General features: G+C 45.9%; 1 protein-coding gene across 1 annotated transcript in view; it reads right to left on the reverse strand.

Moving 5' to 3' along the window:
* The window catches only part of LOC135548234 (membrane-associated phosphatidylinositol transfer protein 2-like), a 55,565-nt gene that overhangs the window by 8,479 nt on the left and 28,932 nt on the right, over window positions 1–18,154 (reverse strand). Inside the window, exons 9-20 of the mRNA XM_064977607.1 lie at window positions 10,262–10,352; window positions 9,908–10,061; window positions 9,615–9,804; window positions 8,696–8,815; window positions 8,271–8,491; window positions 7,975–8,141; window positions 3,377–3,547; window positions 2,707–2,841; window positions 2,304–2,450; window positions 1,895–2,182; window positions 630–778; window positions 388–504 (exon numbers count right to left, since the gene is read on the reverse strand). Coding sequence (XP_064833679.1) covers window positions 388–504; window positions 630–778; window positions 1,895–2,182; window positions 2,304–2,450; window positions 2,707–2,841; window positions 3,377–3,547; window positions 7,975–8,141; window positions 8,271–8,491; window positions 8,696–8,815; window positions 9,615–9,804; window positions 9,908–10,061; window positions 10,262–10,352 — 1,950 coding nt within the window. The remainder of the gene's footprint in view (window positions 1–387; window positions 505–629; window positions 779–1,894; window positions 2,183–2,303; window positions 2,451–2,706; window positions 2,842–3,376; window positions 3,548–7,974; window positions 8,142–8,270; window positions 8,492–8,695; window positions 8,816–9,614; window positions 9,805–9,907; window positions 10,062–10,261; window positions 10,353–18,154) is intronic.

Genomic DNA, 18,154 nt, shown 5'->3' on the forward strand with positions numbered 1-18,154 from the left:
ACACACACACACACACACACACACACACACACACACACACACACACACACACACACACACACACACACACACACACACATATTTACCATTGTTGTACTGATACAGAAACTAGTAAACTCCTGATAAATGCATTAACTTGAGATATCACTAATGGCTAAAAGTGGTTAGTGCTAAGTTCATGTTTTATGTATCCCTATATTTCTGTTATTATGGGGCTATCACTCAGTCAAGAGTGAGCATGTGCAGGAAGTCTAGTCGTTGATGGACCTGGCCTTGAGTGTAACGGCTACCTTTGTGGGTGTTCATACGGTATAGTAAACCTTGTTAAACTGGAACCTTGTCATTGTGTCATTTCGAGTTAACAGTTAGGAAGGGGCCTGCGCTCACCCTGATCTTGACGTGTGTCCTCTTGCGCAGCCATTTCTCTCTGGGTTTAGAAGGCTTGAACTCGGTCACCTCTTTACCATCCAGCTCCAGAATACTAGAGTTCTCATGCCTCATCACCTGGAGAAGCAGACAGAGATGGTTACATAAGCATTCATATAGAATACATGAGCCCTTATAACAGGTCAAAGGAGGCAATGCCTTTATTATGCTGTAAACATTCATAGGGCATTCATAACCAGTACCTGTCTGAGTAGGAAGGAGACAACGTCAGTGGACTCCCAGTATGAAGCATGGAAGAGGTGAGGCAGAGCTACAGTGGGGAAGGCTGTGAGGGCATCAGGACAGTACAGGGCAAAGTCCATCCGCTTGCTGCCCCACCACCGAGACGCAACTAGGGAGAGAGAGTGAGAGAGAAGAAACAGTCCTGGCATAAAACAAGCGATAGGTAATCACGGTTGAGAAAAGAAGATAGTGTTAGAAAAAGAGATCGACATATTTCTGGTCAATGATAGTTCCAGACAAAGAGGGGTTCCACAGTAGAGGGAAGTGTGCTCATCCAGAGATGTACAGCACAAGGGAGAGGCTGTATATTACAGACGGAGAGTCACAGTCCACACAGGAGAAGAATGGACTTTCAGGCCAGGGACAGATTAAACTGGAGTAGAGGGACAGATTTGGTTGGAGGAAGGAGGAAGGACAGGGTAACATACAATATCAGCGATTTCCAAACAGTGGTCCCTCATTTTAACACAATGAGTCCCACCGTGATGCCGGTGCAATTTGGACTTCTAATTCCTTTTAAACATAGTGCGTTTGAGCTACAGACTACAGGTTGTGTCATTGGATTAGTCTGTGTGATTAACGGGGGCGGAGCTAGAGCATTGTTTGTGAGACAAGGGTGTTTGTGAGACAAGGGTGGATCCCCAAGGGGCCTGGGGTCTTTCTACAAAAACGCCTATAATGCTGTAATAGGCTCATATAGTTGTTTTCACAAACTCCACACAGTTGTCATTGACTAGTCGGATATTAATTTTCCACTAAGCAAACAAATTCTGTACTTACAGCATTCATTCAAATTCATTTTTATCAGGTGTTTGCTTTGGCAGACCTTATTTGTTTTATTGACATTAGTCAATAAAACTCATGAATGCAACTGTTTATGTCAAATTTTGTCCTGAAAAGAAAATGGTTAAATATGAGGTCTGGACATGCAGATCAATGAAAGTCAGATAAATAAAAAGACGATTTTTGCTGGGGTCTCGGGACTGATAGGGTTAATCCGGTCCTTGATTGAGGACATTGCCATAACTCCTGTTTGGGAACCACTGCAGTACAGTACAGGGTAAATGCTGTAGAGGAGAAAAGGAGGGAGAGGACATCTAATACAGTGTGATGGTTCAACTGTAGCTGGAAGGTGACCAATGACAGGGCACACAGATGAGTGTCCTGGGGGTCACACAGGATTCAAACCTTCATCCTTCCAGGAAAACTACAGTACCCAGACTACCTTGCTCTATGTCCATCAGCATATCTGGCGACGGAGGGTCAGAGTTCGTATCGGTGATGTCAGAGGTGACATCAGTGAAGTCAGAGGGCAGGTCTGAGGAGACATCAGAGGAAGTGATGTCAGAGGTGACATCATCGTCACCCTGCTCTGAGTCGGTGTGTCTGAGAGTGAGGAAGGGTCGTATCTTCTTCCTGGCTCGTGGAGAGGGGCTCCTCGAGGGGAGTTTAGAAAGCGCAAGCTGGGAGAGGAGACCCAGCTTCTTAGATGAACTGCTATAGCATTTAGTAGCTACGGAACAACAAAACAGACGGTACAAAAGAAGAAATAAACAAAGTGTGAAACATTTCATCTCTCTCTGAGCCACAAACACTGCTGTTAACAGTATAAACAGTATAAAGTCCATACTGACTGTTGGTGATGTTGGAGGCGGTGTATGAGTCGGCCAAGCCTGACACCTGGCTAGCGATGCTGGCCTCACTGGACCTACGGGGGCCCCTGGAGTGGGGGGGTCCAGTCAGCGGGGAGGACGGGTACTGGGTGTCCACAAGCATGTCCGCTATGGAGGGAATGAGTGAGTGAGTGAGTGAGTGAGTGAGTGAGTGAGTGAGTGAGTGAGTGAGTGAGTGAGTGAGTGAGTGAGTGAGTGAGAGAGAGAGAGGAGGAAGAGAGGGAGAGAGTTTTGATCAGGCAATCATTTACATTTTAAAGACAAAGAGAGTTAGAGACACAGACACTCAGACAGACAGACAGAGCAACAGCGAAAGGGAACCAAGCAGTGGACAGACAGACAGAGACAGAGAAAGGGTACACACTGTCGTTGAGCTGTGATGCCTGCTGGGGCCAGCTGCGTACAGGGACGGGGATGGAGGTCTCACTGACGCCCCCCTCCTGGCAACGCAGGGGTACTGACTCCAACAGGAGATGGGGGTTACTCTGCATAGTCTCCACTGGGGAATGAGGAGGGGAAGATAGAGAGATGGGCAAGAGGGAGACCGAGAGATGTGGAGAGGGGGGAGACACAGGGGAGGGAGATGGGGACAGGGGAGGCAGAAGAGACATGGGGGGGTGGGTGGGACAGAGAGGCAGAAATAAATGTATGTAACAGACTACAGACAGGTTCAGTGCGTAATAACTGCTGAGTCCTATAGGACGGCGCACAATTAGCCCAGCATCATCTGGGTCAGGGGAGAGTTTGGACGGGGTAGGCCATCGTTGTAAAATAAGAATTTGTTCTTAACTGACTTGCCTAGAAAAATAAAGGTTCAATTTAAAAAAATAAAAAATAAGACTGACTGAACGGATGTAAAGCACAGTACATTATATCTGATAACACATGCACACAGATACGCTACCATGACAGCATATGGACATGGAAAGCAAACCACACAGCCAATTGAGTGCTTGCTTTTGGAGGGATTGATTTGAGTGCTTGCTCTCATAAATACATACTTCTGGTGTGTGTGTGTGTGTATCTATCCTCACCCAGCAGAGCAGAGTGTCCGTCCCCCAGAGGGAAGCGTTGGTATCGGGGGACACAGAAGGGGGGCAGCTGGTGAAACCTCTTCTCTAGGAGGGGCTCCAGGCGGGAGGCAGAGGGGTCCGCTGGATGAAACAGGTTATATAGCTGCTGACAGGCCGGACGCAATGATGAGACTGGAGGGAGAGAGAGAAAGACTACCGTGGGATATGTGTCAAGAGCAACAGCAACCTTGGAAAAATCCTCTGCATTATCATTAACAGAAGATTCGTACATTTCATCAGTGAAAACAATGTACTGTGCAAAGGTCACATTTGCTTTTAACCAAATTATCGTACGATAGACCACGTATTCACCCTCCACACCCTAATTCACAAACAAACCAAAACAAAGGCAAATTCTTCTCATGCTTTGTTGATTTCAAAAAAGCTTTTGACTCAATTTGAGCACGAGGGTCTGCTATACAAGTTGATGGAAAGCAGTGTTGGGAGAAAAACATTCAACATTATAAAATCAAGAGACAGGGATGCAGCTTTAGCCCCATCCTCTTCAACATACAGTTGAAGACGGAAGTTTAAATACACTTAGGTTGGAGTCATTAAAACTCGTTTTTCAACCACTCCACAAATTTCTTGTTAACAAACTATAGTTTTGGCAAGTCAGTTAGGACATCTACTTTGTGCATGACACAAGTAATTCTTGCAACAATTGTTAACAGACAGATTATTTCACTTATAATTAACTGTATCACAATTCCAGTGGGTCAGAAGTTACAATACACTAATATGACTGTGCCTTCAAACAGCTTGGAAAATTCCAGAAAATGATGTCATGGATTTAGAAGCTTCTGATAGGCTAATTGACATAATTTGAGTCAGTTGGAGGTGTACCTGTGGATGTATTTCAAGGCCTACCTTCAAACTCAGTGCCTCTTTGCTTGACATCATGGGAAAATCAAAAGAAATCAACCAAGACCTCAGAAAAAAAATTGTAGACCTCCACAAATTTGGTTCATCCTTGGGAACAATTTCCAAATGCCTGAAGGTACCACGTTCATCTGTACAAACAATAGTACGCAAGTATAAACACAATGGGACCACGCAGCTGTCATACCGCTCAGGAAGGAGATGCGCTCTGTCTCCTAGAGATGAACGTACTTTGGTGTGAAAAGTGCAAATCAATCCCAGAACAACAGCAAAGGACCTTGTGAAGATGCTGGAGGAAACAGGTACAAAAGTATCCATATCCACAGTAAAACGAGTCCTATATCAACATAACCTGAAAGGCCGCTCAGCAAGGAAGAAGCCACTGCTCCAAAACCGCCATAAAAAAGCCAGACTACGGTTTGCAACTGCACATGGGGACAAAGATCATACTTTTTGGAGAAATATCCTCTGGGCTGATGAAACAAAAATAGAACTGTTTGGCCATAATGACCATCGTTATGTTTGGAGGAAAAAGGGGGACACTTGCAAGCCGAAAAACACCATTCCAACCGTGAAGCACGGGGGTGGCAGCATCATGTTGTGAGGGACTGGTGCACTTCACAAAATAGATGACATCATGAGGGAGGAAAATTATGTGGATATATTGAAGCAACATCTCAAGACATCAGTCAGGAAGTCAAAGCTTGGTAGCAAATGGGTCTTTCAAATGGACAATGACCCCAAGCATACTTCCAAAGTTGTGGCAAAATGTCTTAAGGACAACATAGTCAAGGTATTGGTGTGGCCATCATAAAGCCCTGACCTCAATTCCATAGAAAATTTGTGGGCAGAACTGAAAAAGCATGTGCGAGCAAGGAGGCCTACAAACCTGACTCAGTTACACCAGCTCTGGGCCAAAATTCACCCAACTTACTGTGGGAAGCTTGTGGAAGGCTACCTGAAACGTTTGACCCAAGTTAAACAATTTAAAGGCAATGCTACCAAATACTAATTGAGTGTATGTAAACTTCTGACCCACTGGGAATGTGATGAAAGAAATAAAAGCTGAAATAAATCAATCATTCTCTCTACTATTATTCTGACAGTTCACATTCTTAAAATAAAGTCCTAACTGACATAAAACAGGGAATTTTTACTTGGATTAAATGTCAGGAATTGTGAAAAAATGAGTTTAAATATATTTGGCTAAGGTGTATGTAAATTTCCGACTTCAACTGTATATATAAACAAATTGGTGAGGGCACTAGAACAGTCTGCAGCACCAGGCCTCCCCTACTACAATCTAAAGTCAAATGTTTACTGTTTCCTAATGATCTGGTGCTTCTGTCCCCAACCAAGGAGACCCTACAGCAGCACCTAGATCTTCTGCACAGATTCTGTCTGACCTGGGCCCTGACAGTAAATCTCAGTAAGACAAAAATAATGGTGTTCCAAAAAAGGGCCAGTTGCCAGGACCACAAATACAAATTTCATCTAGACACCGTTGCCCTAGTGCACACAAAAAACTATACACACATCGACCTAAACATTAGTGCCACAGGTCATTTCCACAAAGCTGTGAACGATCTGAAAGACAAGGTAAGAAGGACCTTCTACGCTACCAAAAGGAACATCAAATTCGACATGCCAACTTCTTGAATCAGTTATAGAACCCATTGCCCTTCATGGTTGTGAGGTCAGGGATCTGCTCATCAACCAATAATTAACCAAATGGAAAAAACACCAAATTGAGACTGCATGCAGAATTCTGCAAAACAAATTGACAACGTAAAACACCAAACAATACAGAGCAGAATTAGGCCGATACCGGCTAATTATCAAACTCCAGAAAATACCTGTTAAATTCTACAAGCACCTAAAAGGAAGTAATTCCCAAACCTTCCATAACAAAGCCATCACCTAGAGAGAGATGAACCTGGAGATGAGTCCCCTAAGCAAGCTGGTAATAGAGCTCTGTTCAAAAACACAAACAGAGCGCCAGGACAACAACACAATTAGACCCAACCAAATCATGAGAAAACAAAAAGATAGTTGGAAAGAATGAACAAAAAAAACAGCAAACTAGAATGCTATTTGGCCCTAAACAGAGAGTACACAGTGGCAGAATACCTGACCACTGTGACTGACCTAAAATTAAGGAAAGCATTGATTATGTACAGACTCAGTGAGCTTAGCCTTGCTATTGAGAGAAGCCACCGTGGGCAGACCTGGTTCTCAAGAGAAAACAGGCTATGTGCACACTACCAAGACAATGAGGTGGAAACTGAGCTGCACTTCCTAACCTCCTGCCCAATGTATGACACATATTTCCCTCAGATTACACAGACCCACAAAGAATTTGAAAACAAATCTAATTTTGATAAACTCCCATATCTACTGGGTGAAATACCACAGTGTGCCATCACAGCATTAAGATTTGTGACCTGTTGCCACAAGAAAATGGGCAACCAGTGAAGAACAAACACCATTAAAAATACAACCCTTATTTATTTTCCCTTTTGTACTTTAACTATTTGCATATTGTTACAACACTGTATATAGCCATAACATGACATTTGAAATATTCATTTGAGTGTAATGTTTACTCTTAAGTGTTTATTTAACTTTTATTTATTTTCTACTTCACTTGCTTTGGCAATGTAAACATGTTGCCCATGCCAATAAAGCCCTTTGAATGGAATTGAATTGAGAGAAAAAGAGAGAGAGATGGAGAGAGAAAGATGGGGGAGAGAGAGAGAGATGAGGAAAAGAGCAGTGAAAAAGAACAACAGCCATCCAAGTTATTTCCAAAGCTCACATATTGAAAATCATTTGACCAAACAATTGCGGAACTATGGACAACTTCAATCAAAGCTTCTTGTCTCCAGGGTCCAGAAGTGACAAAGGCAACTGCTGATGAGTCATGTCTCTGGAACTCTCTAGAACTCCATGGAACCCCTGAAGAATCTGTGTCACAACCCCGTCTGTTTCCTCTGCTGCCTCTCAGCTCCTTCCTAAACCTTCTATTTATCTTAGTTCTTAGTTTACTTTGGACCATGTTGTGTCTTAAATGTCACAGCTAATGGATGTCTGGCATCAGAGTAAAACATGACCTCTAATCTCTGAACTATGATGTGACCTCACTTAGCCATGTCCCGGCAGAGCCGGACCCCACAGCTGCAGGAAACGTCACTCTCATCACACAGATGCTGAGTGGCTTAGTTTACAAATTCTCACTTATATGTTTAAAAAGTCAGAATGTTTATTATGTTTGAATTGGCTGAATGTTTGATATGTTTGAATTACCTGAATATTTGATATGTTTGAATTGGCTGAATGTTTGAATTACCTGAATGTTTGATATGTTTGAATTGGCTGAATGTTTGATATGTTTGAATTACCTGAATGTTTGATATGTTTGAATTGGATGAATGTTTGATATGTTTGAATTGGCTGAATGTTTGAATCGGCTGAATGTTTGAATTGGCTGAACGCAAAATCAAAGACTGCACACATGAATGCAATCATGAAAAGTGCCAACTTAGCAAATAGTCTATTTCTGCTTAAGCCAACTCCTTAAAAAGTCAACTCCATGCATGGCAAAGACTGTTGGCTGCAGCAGTAATATATTCACACCCAGGCTAGTGAGATCAACCACTGATGAAGGTGTCCCTCACCATCTATGGACGGCACCACAGTCTTCCTCAGTGCCAGCACCAGCCCCAGAGGTGAACCAAAGAGGAAGAAGTCTGCCACCTCGAAGTCCAGCCTCCCTCCCTCTAGCATGGTACTCCCGCTGGAGCGCCTCGAACCTGAGTCTGTTCTCAATACACTGCTATGGAGACTGGAGAGACGGGGGGAGAGAGATGGGACGGCAAAAGAGTGGGGGGAAAAATAAACAGTAGAAAAGTTAACATTTGATAACAAAGGTCGGTCAATGTAGCTATACCTTGAATGTGCGTGTGTGTCTGACCTGGACAGGAATGCCTGGTGGTGTTTGATGGTGTCTAGTTCGTAGGTGGAGGAGTCGCTGCGTTTGCGAGGCAGCATTCTCTTGGGGTCGTCAGGCCCTGAGCTGCGAGGGATGTCAATGTTACTGCGACTAAGATGGCGACTGCCCTCCAGAGTCGGAGAAGACGGAGAAGACAGAGAGACACTGTTTATTATGATGCCAGGGGAGAGGAGGTCTGTGTCCTGGAGAGACGGAGGAGGAGGGGGAGGGGAGGGGGAGAGAAAGAGAGGGAGAGGGGGAGAGAGAGGGCACACATAGTTAGTAGCTGTCAGATCTATGCAACAGATAGGACCGGTTTCCCAGACAGAGATTAAGAGAGTTACATTGAAAGTGCTTTTTAGTCCTCGAGTAGCCCTGTGGGATGGAATTAAAGGAGACAGAGGTACCTGTACGCTGACGGTGCTGCCTCGTCTACTGCTGTTCTGGCTTTCTGAAACGATGACGTTACTGCTGCACAGCGCATCAAACCCTAGGATACCACCTACACAGTCCCCGATCACACACACCTACAGGAGGAGAGAATACACAGATTTAAATTGAATACATACAGTACATACAGTGAGCCCCAAAAGTATTGGGACAGTGACACATGTTTAGTTGTTTTGGCTCTGTACTCCAGCACTTTGGATTTGAAATGATACAGTAGCGTTGAGGTTATCATGAATATTGATGAATGAGAAAGTTACAGACGCACAAACATCATGCCCCCAAGACAAGCTAACCTCTCACCATTACTATAAAGTAAAAGGGGAGGTTAGCATTTTTGGGGGGGTATGATATTTATGCCTCTGTAACTTTCTCACTCATCGTTATTGATGATTCATTCAGGACAATTCATAATCATGGCAGCATCCAAATTCATGTAGAAGTGTTTAGAAACATATTCTATTCTTATTTACAATAAAAGTGACTCCAAAATGACACAATACATTATTTACCATTCATTTATATTGGGCATAAAATAATCTGAAACACAACCAAAACAAACAGCAAATGCATCCAACAAATACTAAACATTTGACTACTTTAATACACATATAAGTGAATTAGTCCCAATACTTTGGGGGGGAGGACTATGTACAAAAAGTCATTTTTAAACGGATCACTCAATAAGGATGAAAGTACCCTCAAATTAAAGCTGACAGTTTGAACATTAACTGCACAGTCATTGTATCATTTCAATGCTGGAGTACAAATCCAAAAACAAATATTTACCACTGTCCCAACACTTTTGGAGCTCACTGTATTGTATAATCAGCAAAAATCACTAACCCCTAAACTTTGACCCCTGACTCCTGCACTGACCTGTCCGGAGAAGGATGCCCCTTCCAAGGACCTGATAAAGTCTCCATACACCTGATTGGCTCTTTGGATGACGGTTGCCACGGCGTCTTGGTACTGCGGAGCGGAAGTGGCCAATAGAGGCAGTGCAGCCAGAGGGATGTGGTCCTGACTGTTGGAAAGGCAGCCCTCATCAAAACTATAGGGACTGAGACTGGACCAGAGAGAGAGGAGCGAGGGTTAGAGTGTGTGTTTGTGTGTGTGTGTGTGTGTGTGTGTGTGCGTGCGTGTGCTCACTTGGAAACCTGTGTACTCACTTGGAAACCTGTGAATAGGCGTCGGCACACACCGCCGGGCAGGGAACCATGCGGATGGCAATGCGTCCTAGGGCTGCTGGGTAATGCACTCTCATCACAGTCTCAAATGCTCCACTCAGAGTGTTGACGTCAGCCTGCTTACTACTTGGCTCACCTGGGAGTAATTATGAGTAAATACAAAATTGTTACATTGTCTTTACAAGAATAAACAAAGTGAGAACACTGCTTAAGTGTTTAAGGTAACTGTTTAAGTGTTTAAGGTAACTGCTTAAGTGTTTATGGTAACTGTTTAAGTGTTTACTGTAACTGTTTAAGTGCTGACCACTTTATAAAAATAGTTATTATATTGTATACCTGCTCCAGTGTCTAATATGTTACCCCCGTGAAGAACCAGAACCAGAACGTGGATCTTGGAGGGCGTCAGACACTGCTGAGACGACCCATCCTACAGGATAAAGAGGAGGAGAGACACTGATCATTATTATTATTTTGTAGCTCAGTTGGTAGAGCATGGTGCTTGTAACGCCATGGTAGTGGGTTCTACTGTACGCACACTTTGCTAAATGGCATATAGAGTATATATGTGAAGGAGCACAATGGAGCACAATGAAGTAAACAATGGCATGGATTTTTAAAAGAAAAACTAAAACAACATATTTTCACAGCCTACAGCAATGTTCCCTCTAATTTTTTTCAGCATTGAGCAAATTTTTGGTCTGATGGGCGCAAACTTCAACATTGTGGAAATTCTGTGCAACGTCTAGCGTGCTTTTACTGTGAACACTGAGGCTGTACCCACTTTAAGTTACTGTGAACACTGAGGTTGTACCCACTTTAAGTTACTGTGAACACTGAGGCTGTACCCACTTTAAGTTACTGTGAACACTGAGGCTGTACCCACTTGAAGTTACTGTGAACACTGAGGCTGTACCCACTTGAAGTTACTGTGAACACTGAGGCTGTACACACTTGAAGTTACTGTGAACACTGAGGCTGTACACACTTGATGTTACTGTGAACACTGAGGCTGTACCCACTTGAAGTTACTGTGAACACTGAGGCTGTACACACTTGAAGTTACTGTGAACACTGAGGCTGTACACACTTGATGTTACTGTGAACACTGAGGCTGTACCCACTTGAAGTTACTGTGAACACTGATGCTGTACCCACTTGATGTTACTGTGAACACTGAGGCTGTACACACTTGAAGTTACTGTGAACATGGAGCCTGTACCCACTTTAAAGTACAGTTTTAACAGTGACCAAGTACGCAACCGTGGCTATTTGATCATAATGTAAGCCTACCAGAGTGGCCTACCATCAAAAATAATGGAGAAAATGCATCCCACAACATTTTAACGGCCGGATGTGATGCAGTCTGGATTCGAATCAGGTACTGCAGTGACACCTCTTGCACTGTAATGCAGTGTCTTCGACCCCTGCGCTAATCAGGAGCCCATTCCATGAGACTTTTGAAAAAAACATGCAGGGCTTGACATTAACCTGTTTATCCACTTGTCCTTTAGACAAGGAGGTGACTGAAAATGTTGTGTTGTTCGATGCAAGAAACCACTTTACAAAATAAAATGTGTCATTATTCCCACACCATAATTACAGAGAACCAGACACATTATGCTACCCTCTGTCTATTGGCTACTTATTTTATTCAAGCCTTTCTCAAAATACAACACTGCCTCTTTAAGACAAAAAAACTCTTTACCTGACTGTCTTTCAAAGATGTCTAGAAATGTACAGAGATTTCAGAAGCTATTCAGACACCTTGACTTTTTCCACATTTAGTTACATTACAGCCTTATTCTGAAATATATATATTTTTAAATTTCCCTTGTCAATCTACACACAATACATTTACATTACATTTAAGTCATTTAGCAGACGCTCTTATCCAGAGCGACTTACAAATTGGTGAATTCACCTTCTGACATCCAGTGGAACAGCCACTTTACAATAGTGCATCTAAATCATTAAGGGGGGGGTGGTGAGAAGGATTACTTATCCTATCCTAGGTATTCCTTGAAGAGGTGGGGTTTCAGGTGTCTCCGGAAGGTGGTGATTGACTCCGCTGTCCTGGCGTCGTGGGGAGTTTGTTCCACCATTGGGGGGCCAGAGCAGCGAACAGTTTTGACTGGGCTGAGCGGGAACTGTACTTCCTCAATGGTAGGGAGGCGAGCAGGCCAGAGGTGGATGAACGCAGTGCCCTTGCTTGGGTGTAGGGCCTGATCAGAGCCTGGAGGTACTGCGGTGCCGTTCCCCTCACAGCTCCGTAGGCAAGCACCATGGTCTTGTAGCGGATGCGAGCTTCAACTGGAAGCCAGTGGAGAGAGCGGAGGAGCGGGGTGACGTGAGAGAACTTGGGAAGGTTGAACACCAGACGGGCTGCGGCGTTCTGGATGAGTTGTAGGGGTTTAATGGCACAGGCAGGGAGCCCAGCCAACAGCGAGTTGCAGTAATCCAGACGGGAGATGACAAGTGCCTGGATTAGGACCTGCGCCGCTTCCTGTGTGAGGCAGGGTCGTACTCTGCGGATGTTGTAGAGCATGAACCTACAGGAACGGGCCACCGCCATGATGTTGGTTGAGAACGACAGGGTGTTGTCCAGGATCACGCCAAGGTTCTTAGCGCTCTGGGAGGAGGACACAATGGAGTTGTCAACCGTGATGGCGAGATCATGGAACGGGCAGTCCTTCCCCGGGAGGAAGAGCAGCTCCGTCTTGCCGAGGTTCAGCTTGAGGTGGTGATCCGTCATCCACACTGATATGTCTGCCAGACATGCAGAGATGCGATTCGCCACCTGGTCATCAGAAGGGGAAAGGAGAAGATTAATTGTGTGTCGTCTGCATAGCAATGATAGGAGAGACCATGTGAGGTTATGACAGAGCCAAGTGACTTGGTGTATAGCGAGAATAGGAGAGGGCCTAGAACAGAGCCCTGGGGGACACCAGTGGTGAGGCGCGTGGCGGAGACAGATTCTCGCCACGCCACCTGGTAGGAGCGACCTGTCAGGTAGGACGCAATCCAAGCGTGGGCCGCGCCGGAGATGCCCAACTCGGAGAGGGTGGAGAGGAGGATCTGATGGTTCACAGTATCGAAGGCAGCCGATAGGTCTAGAAGGATGAGAGCAGAGGAGAGAGAGTTAGCTTTAGCAGTGCGGAGCGCCTCCGTGATGCAGAGAAGAGCAGTCTCAGTTGAATGACTAGTCTTGAAACCTGACTGATTTGGATCAAGAAGGTCATTCTGAGAGAGATAGCGGGAGAGCTGGCCAAGGACGGCACGTTCAAGAGTTTTGGAGAGAAAAGAAAGAAGGGATACTGGTCTGTAGTTGTTGACATCGGAGGGATCGAGTGTAGGTTTCTTCAGAAGGGGTGCAACTCTCGCTCTCTTGAAGACGGAAGGGACGTAGCCAGCGGTCAGGGATGAGTTGATGAGCGAGGTGAGGTAAGGGAGAAGGTCCCCGGAAATGGTCTGGAGGAGAGAGGAGGGGATAGGGTCGAGCGGGCAGGTTGTTGGGCGGCCGGCCGTCACAAGAAGCGAGATTTCATCTGGAGAGAGAGGGGAGAAAGAGGTCAGAGCACAGGGTAGGGCAGTGTGAGCAGAACCAGCGGTGTCGTTTGACTTAGCAAACGAGGATCGGATGTCGTCGACCTTCTTTTCAAAATGGTTGACGAAGTCATCTGCAGAGAGGGAGGAGGGGGGAGGGGGGAGGATTCAGGAGGGAGGAGAAGGTGGCAAAGAGCTTCCTAGGGTTAGAGGCAGATGCTTGGAATTTAGAGTGGTAGAAAGTGGCTTTAGCAGCAGAGACAGAGGAGGAAAATGTAGAGAGGAGGGAGTGAAAGGATGCCAGGTCCGCAGGGAGGCGAGTTTTCCTCCATTTCCGCTCGGCTGCCCGGAGCTCTGTTCTGTGAGCTCGCAATGAGTCATCGAGCCACGGAGCGGGAGGGGAGGACCGAGCCGGCCTGGAGGATAGGGGACATAGAGAGTCAAAGGATGCAGAAAGGGAGGAGAGGAGGGTTGAGGAGGCAGAGTCAGGAGAAAGGTTGGAGAAGGTATGAGCAGAGGGAAGAGATGAAAGGATGGAAGAGGAAAGAGTAGCGGGGGAGAGAGAGCGAAGGTTGGGACGGCGCGATACCATCCGAGTAGGGGCAGTGTGGGAAGTGTTGGATGAGAGCGAGAGGGAAAAGGATACAAGGTAGTGGTCGGAGACTTGGAGGGAGTTGCAGTGAGGTTAGTGGAAGAACAGCATCTAGTAAAGATGATGAGGTCGGCGTATTGCCTGCCTTGTGAGTAGGGGGAAGGTGAGAGGGTGAGGTCAAAAGAGGAGAGGAGTGGAAAGAAGGAGGCAGAGAGGAATGAGTCAAAGGTAGACGTGGGGAGGTTAAAGTCGCCCAGGACTGTGAGAGGTGAGCCGTCCTCAGGAAAAGAGCTTATCAAGGCATCAAGCTCATTGATGAACTCTCCGAGGGAACCTGGAGGGCGATAAATGATAAGAATGTTAAGCTTGAAAGGGCTGGTAACTGTGACAGCATGGAATTCAAAGGAGGCGATAGATAGATGGGTAAGGGGAGAGAGAGAGAATGACCACTTGGGAGAGATGAGGATCCCGGTGCCACCACCCCGCTGACCAGAAGCTCTCGGGGTGTGCGAGAACACGTGGGCGGACGAAGAGAGAGCAGTAGGAGTAGCAGTGTTATCTGTGGTGATCCATGTTTCCGTCAGTGCCAGGAAGTCGAGGGACTGGAGGGAGGCATAGGCTGAGATGAACTCTGCCTTGTTGGCCGCAGATCGGCAGTTCCAGAGGCTACCGGAGACCAGGAACTCCACGTGGGTCGTGCGCGCTGGGACCACCAGATTAGGGTGGCCGCGGCCACGCGGTGGGGAGCGTTTGTATGGTCTGTGCAGAGAGGAGAGAACAGGGATAGATAGACACATAGTTAACAGGGTACAGAAGAGGCTACGCTAATGCAAAGGAGATTGGAATGACAAGTGGACTACACGTCTCGAATGTTCAGAAAGTTAAGCTACGTAGCAAGAATCTTATTGACTAAAATGATTGAAATGAAACAGTACTGCTGGAGTAGGCTAGCTGGTAGTGGCTGCGATGTTGACACTACACTAATCAAGTCGTTCCGTCGAGTGTAATAGTTTCTACAGTGCTGCTATTCGGGGGCTAGCTGGCTAGCTAGCAAGGTTGATTGCGTTCCGTTACTTTAAAAGAACGACAATAGCTGGCTGGCTAGCCTAGAAAATCGCTCTAGGCTACACAATTGTCTTAGATACAAAGACGGCTATGTAGCTAGCTAGCTACGATCAAACAAAACAAACCGTTGTACTGTAATAGTACTACAGTGCTGCTATTCGGGGGCTAGCTGGCTAGCTACGTTAGAAGAACGACAATAGCTGGCCAGCTAACCTAGAAAATCGCTCTAGGCTACACAATACCCCATAATGACAAAGCGAAAACAGGTTTTTTGAAATGTTGCATAAGTATTCAGACCCTTTGCTATGAGACTCAAAATCGGGCTCCATTGATCATCCTTGAGATGTTTCTACAACTTGATAGGAGTCCACCTGTAGTAAATTCAATTGATTGGACATGATTTGGAAAGGCACACACCTGTCTATATAAGGTCCCACAGTTGACAGTGCAGGTCTGAGAAAATACTAAGCCATGAGGTTGAAGGAATTCTCCTTAGAGCTCAGAGACAGGATTGTGTCGAGGCACAGACCTGGGGAGGGGTGCCCAAACATATCTGCAGTATTGAAGGTACCCAAGAACACAATGGTCTTCATCATTCTTAAATGGATGAAGTTTGGAACCACCAAGACTCTTCCTAGAGCTGACCGTCCGGCCAAACTGAGCAATTGGGGAGAAGGGCCTTGGTCAGCGAAAGGTGACCAAGATCCCTATGGTCACTCTGACAGAGCTCCAGAGTTCCTCTGTGGAGATGGGAGAACCTTCCAGAAGGACAACCATCTCTGCAGCACTCCACCAATCAGGACTTTATGATAGTGGCCAGACGAAAGCTTCTTCTCGGTAAAAGGCACATGACAGCATGGTTGGAGTTTGCCAAAAGCCACCTAAAGGACTCTCAGACGATGAGAAACAAGATTCTCTGGCCTGATGAAACCAAGAATGAACTCTTTGGCCTGAATGCCAAGCATCACGTCTGGCGGAAACCTGGCACCATCCCTACGGTGAAGCATGGTGGTGGCAGCATCATGCTGTGGGATTTTTTTTAACGGCAGGGATTGGGAGACTAGTCAGGATCGAGGGGAAAGATGAACAGAGCAAAGTACAGAGAGATCCTTGATGAAAACCTGCTCCAGAGCGCTCAGGGCCTCAGACTGGGGCGAAGGTTCACCTTCCAACAAGACAATGACCTTAAGCACACAGCCAAGACAACATAGGAGTGGCTTCGCGACAAGTCTCTGAATATCCGTGAGTGGCCCAGCCAGAGCCCGGACTTAAACCCAACCGAATATCTCTGGAGAGACCTGAAAATAGCTGTGCAGTAACGCTCCCCATCAAACCTGAAAGAGCTTGAGAGGATCTGCAGAGAAAAATGGGAGAAACTCCCCAAATACAGGTGTGCCAAGCTTCTAGCATCATACCCAAGAAGACTAAAAGCTACAATCGCTGCCAAAGGTGCTTGCGAGCGGGTTGGAGCGAGCGGTCGCATCTACACTTCGGTCCGCAGGTAGTATAACTTTTCATTACATTTTCATTACATTTCATTATAGTACAACGGTTTGATTTGTCTAATCTTAGCAATTTCTTCTTAGCTAGCTACATAGCTGTCTTTGTATCAAAGATAATTGCATAATTATCGTATTTCGTCGTCCTAACGTATCTGCCCAGCAGCTAGCTAAGCAGCTAGCTAACATCCACTGTCCACCAGCACTGTAGAAACTATTACACTCAACTGAACGACTCGATTAGCGTAGTGTCAGCTAGCTACATAGTTGTCTTCGCTGTCTTCGCTGTCTTCGTACCCAAGATAATTGTGTAGTTTAGAGTGTGTAGACTTAGAGTGATTATCTTAATTTACCGAGGTTAGCTAGCCAGCTATTTGTCGTCCTTAACGTAGGAGATGCTGCTAGCTAGCTAGCCAACAGCTAGCCAACCTCTACCGAATTGAACTTCAACTACCCGGTCAACATTCCGCGTCGCTCCACAGGTAGTATCACATTTTCATTTCACTTCATTACAGTACAACGGTTTGATTTGTTTTATCGTAGCTAGCCAGCTACATGGCCGTCTTTGTTTCTAAGACAATTGTGTAGTCTAGAGCGATTTTCTAGGTTAGCTGGCCAGCTATTGTCGTTCTTTAACGTAGCTAGCCAGCTAGCCCCCGAATAGCAGCACTGTAGAAACTATTACAGTACAACGGTTTGATTTGTTTGATCGTAGCTAGCTAGCTACATAGCCGTCTTTGTATCTAAGACAATTGTGTAGCCTAGAGCGATTTTCTAGGTTAGCTAGCCAGCTATTGTCGTTCTTTTAAGGTAACGTAACGCAATCAACCTGCTAGCTAGCCAGCTAGCCCCCGAATAGCAGCACTGTAGAAACTATTACACTCGACGGAACGACTTGATTAGTGTAGTGTCAACATCGCAGCCACTACCAGCTAGCCTACAAAGTCAACAACGCAGCCACTGCCAGCTAGCCTACTCCAGCAGTACTGTAGCATTTCAATCATTTTAGTCAATAAGATTCTTGCTACGTAAGCTTAACTTTCTGAACATTCGAGACGTGTAGTCCACTTGTCATTCCAATCTCCTTTGCATTAGCGTAGCCTCTTCTGTAGCCTGTCAACTATGTGTCTATCTATCCCTGTTCTCTCCTCTCTGCACAGACCATACAAACGCTCCACACCGCGTGGCCGCGGCCACCCTAATCTGGTGGTCCCAGCGCGCACGACCCACGTGGAGTTCCAGGTCTCCGGTAGCCTCTGGAACTGCCGATCTGCGGCCAACAAGGCAGAGTTCATCTCAGCCTATGCCTCCCTCCAGTCCTCGACTTCTTGGCACTGACGGAAACATGGATCACCACAGATAACACTGCTACTCCTACTGCTCTCTCTTCGTCCGCCCACGTGTTCTCGCACACCCGAGAGCTTCTGGTCAGCGGGGTGGTGGCACCGGGATCCTCATCTCTCCCAAGTGGTCATTCTCTCTCTCTCCCCTTACCCATCTGTCTATCGCCTCCTTTGAATTCCATGCTGT

This window comes from Oncorhynchus masou, chromosome 11, assembly GCF_036934945.1.
Source record: "Oncorhynchus masou masou isolate Uvic2021 chromosome 11, UVic_Omas_1.1, whole genome shotgun sequence".
In the NCBI taxonomy this organism is placed as follows: Eukaryota; Metazoa; Chordata; class Actinopteri; order Salmoniformes; family Salmonidae; genus Oncorhynchus; species Oncorhynchus masou.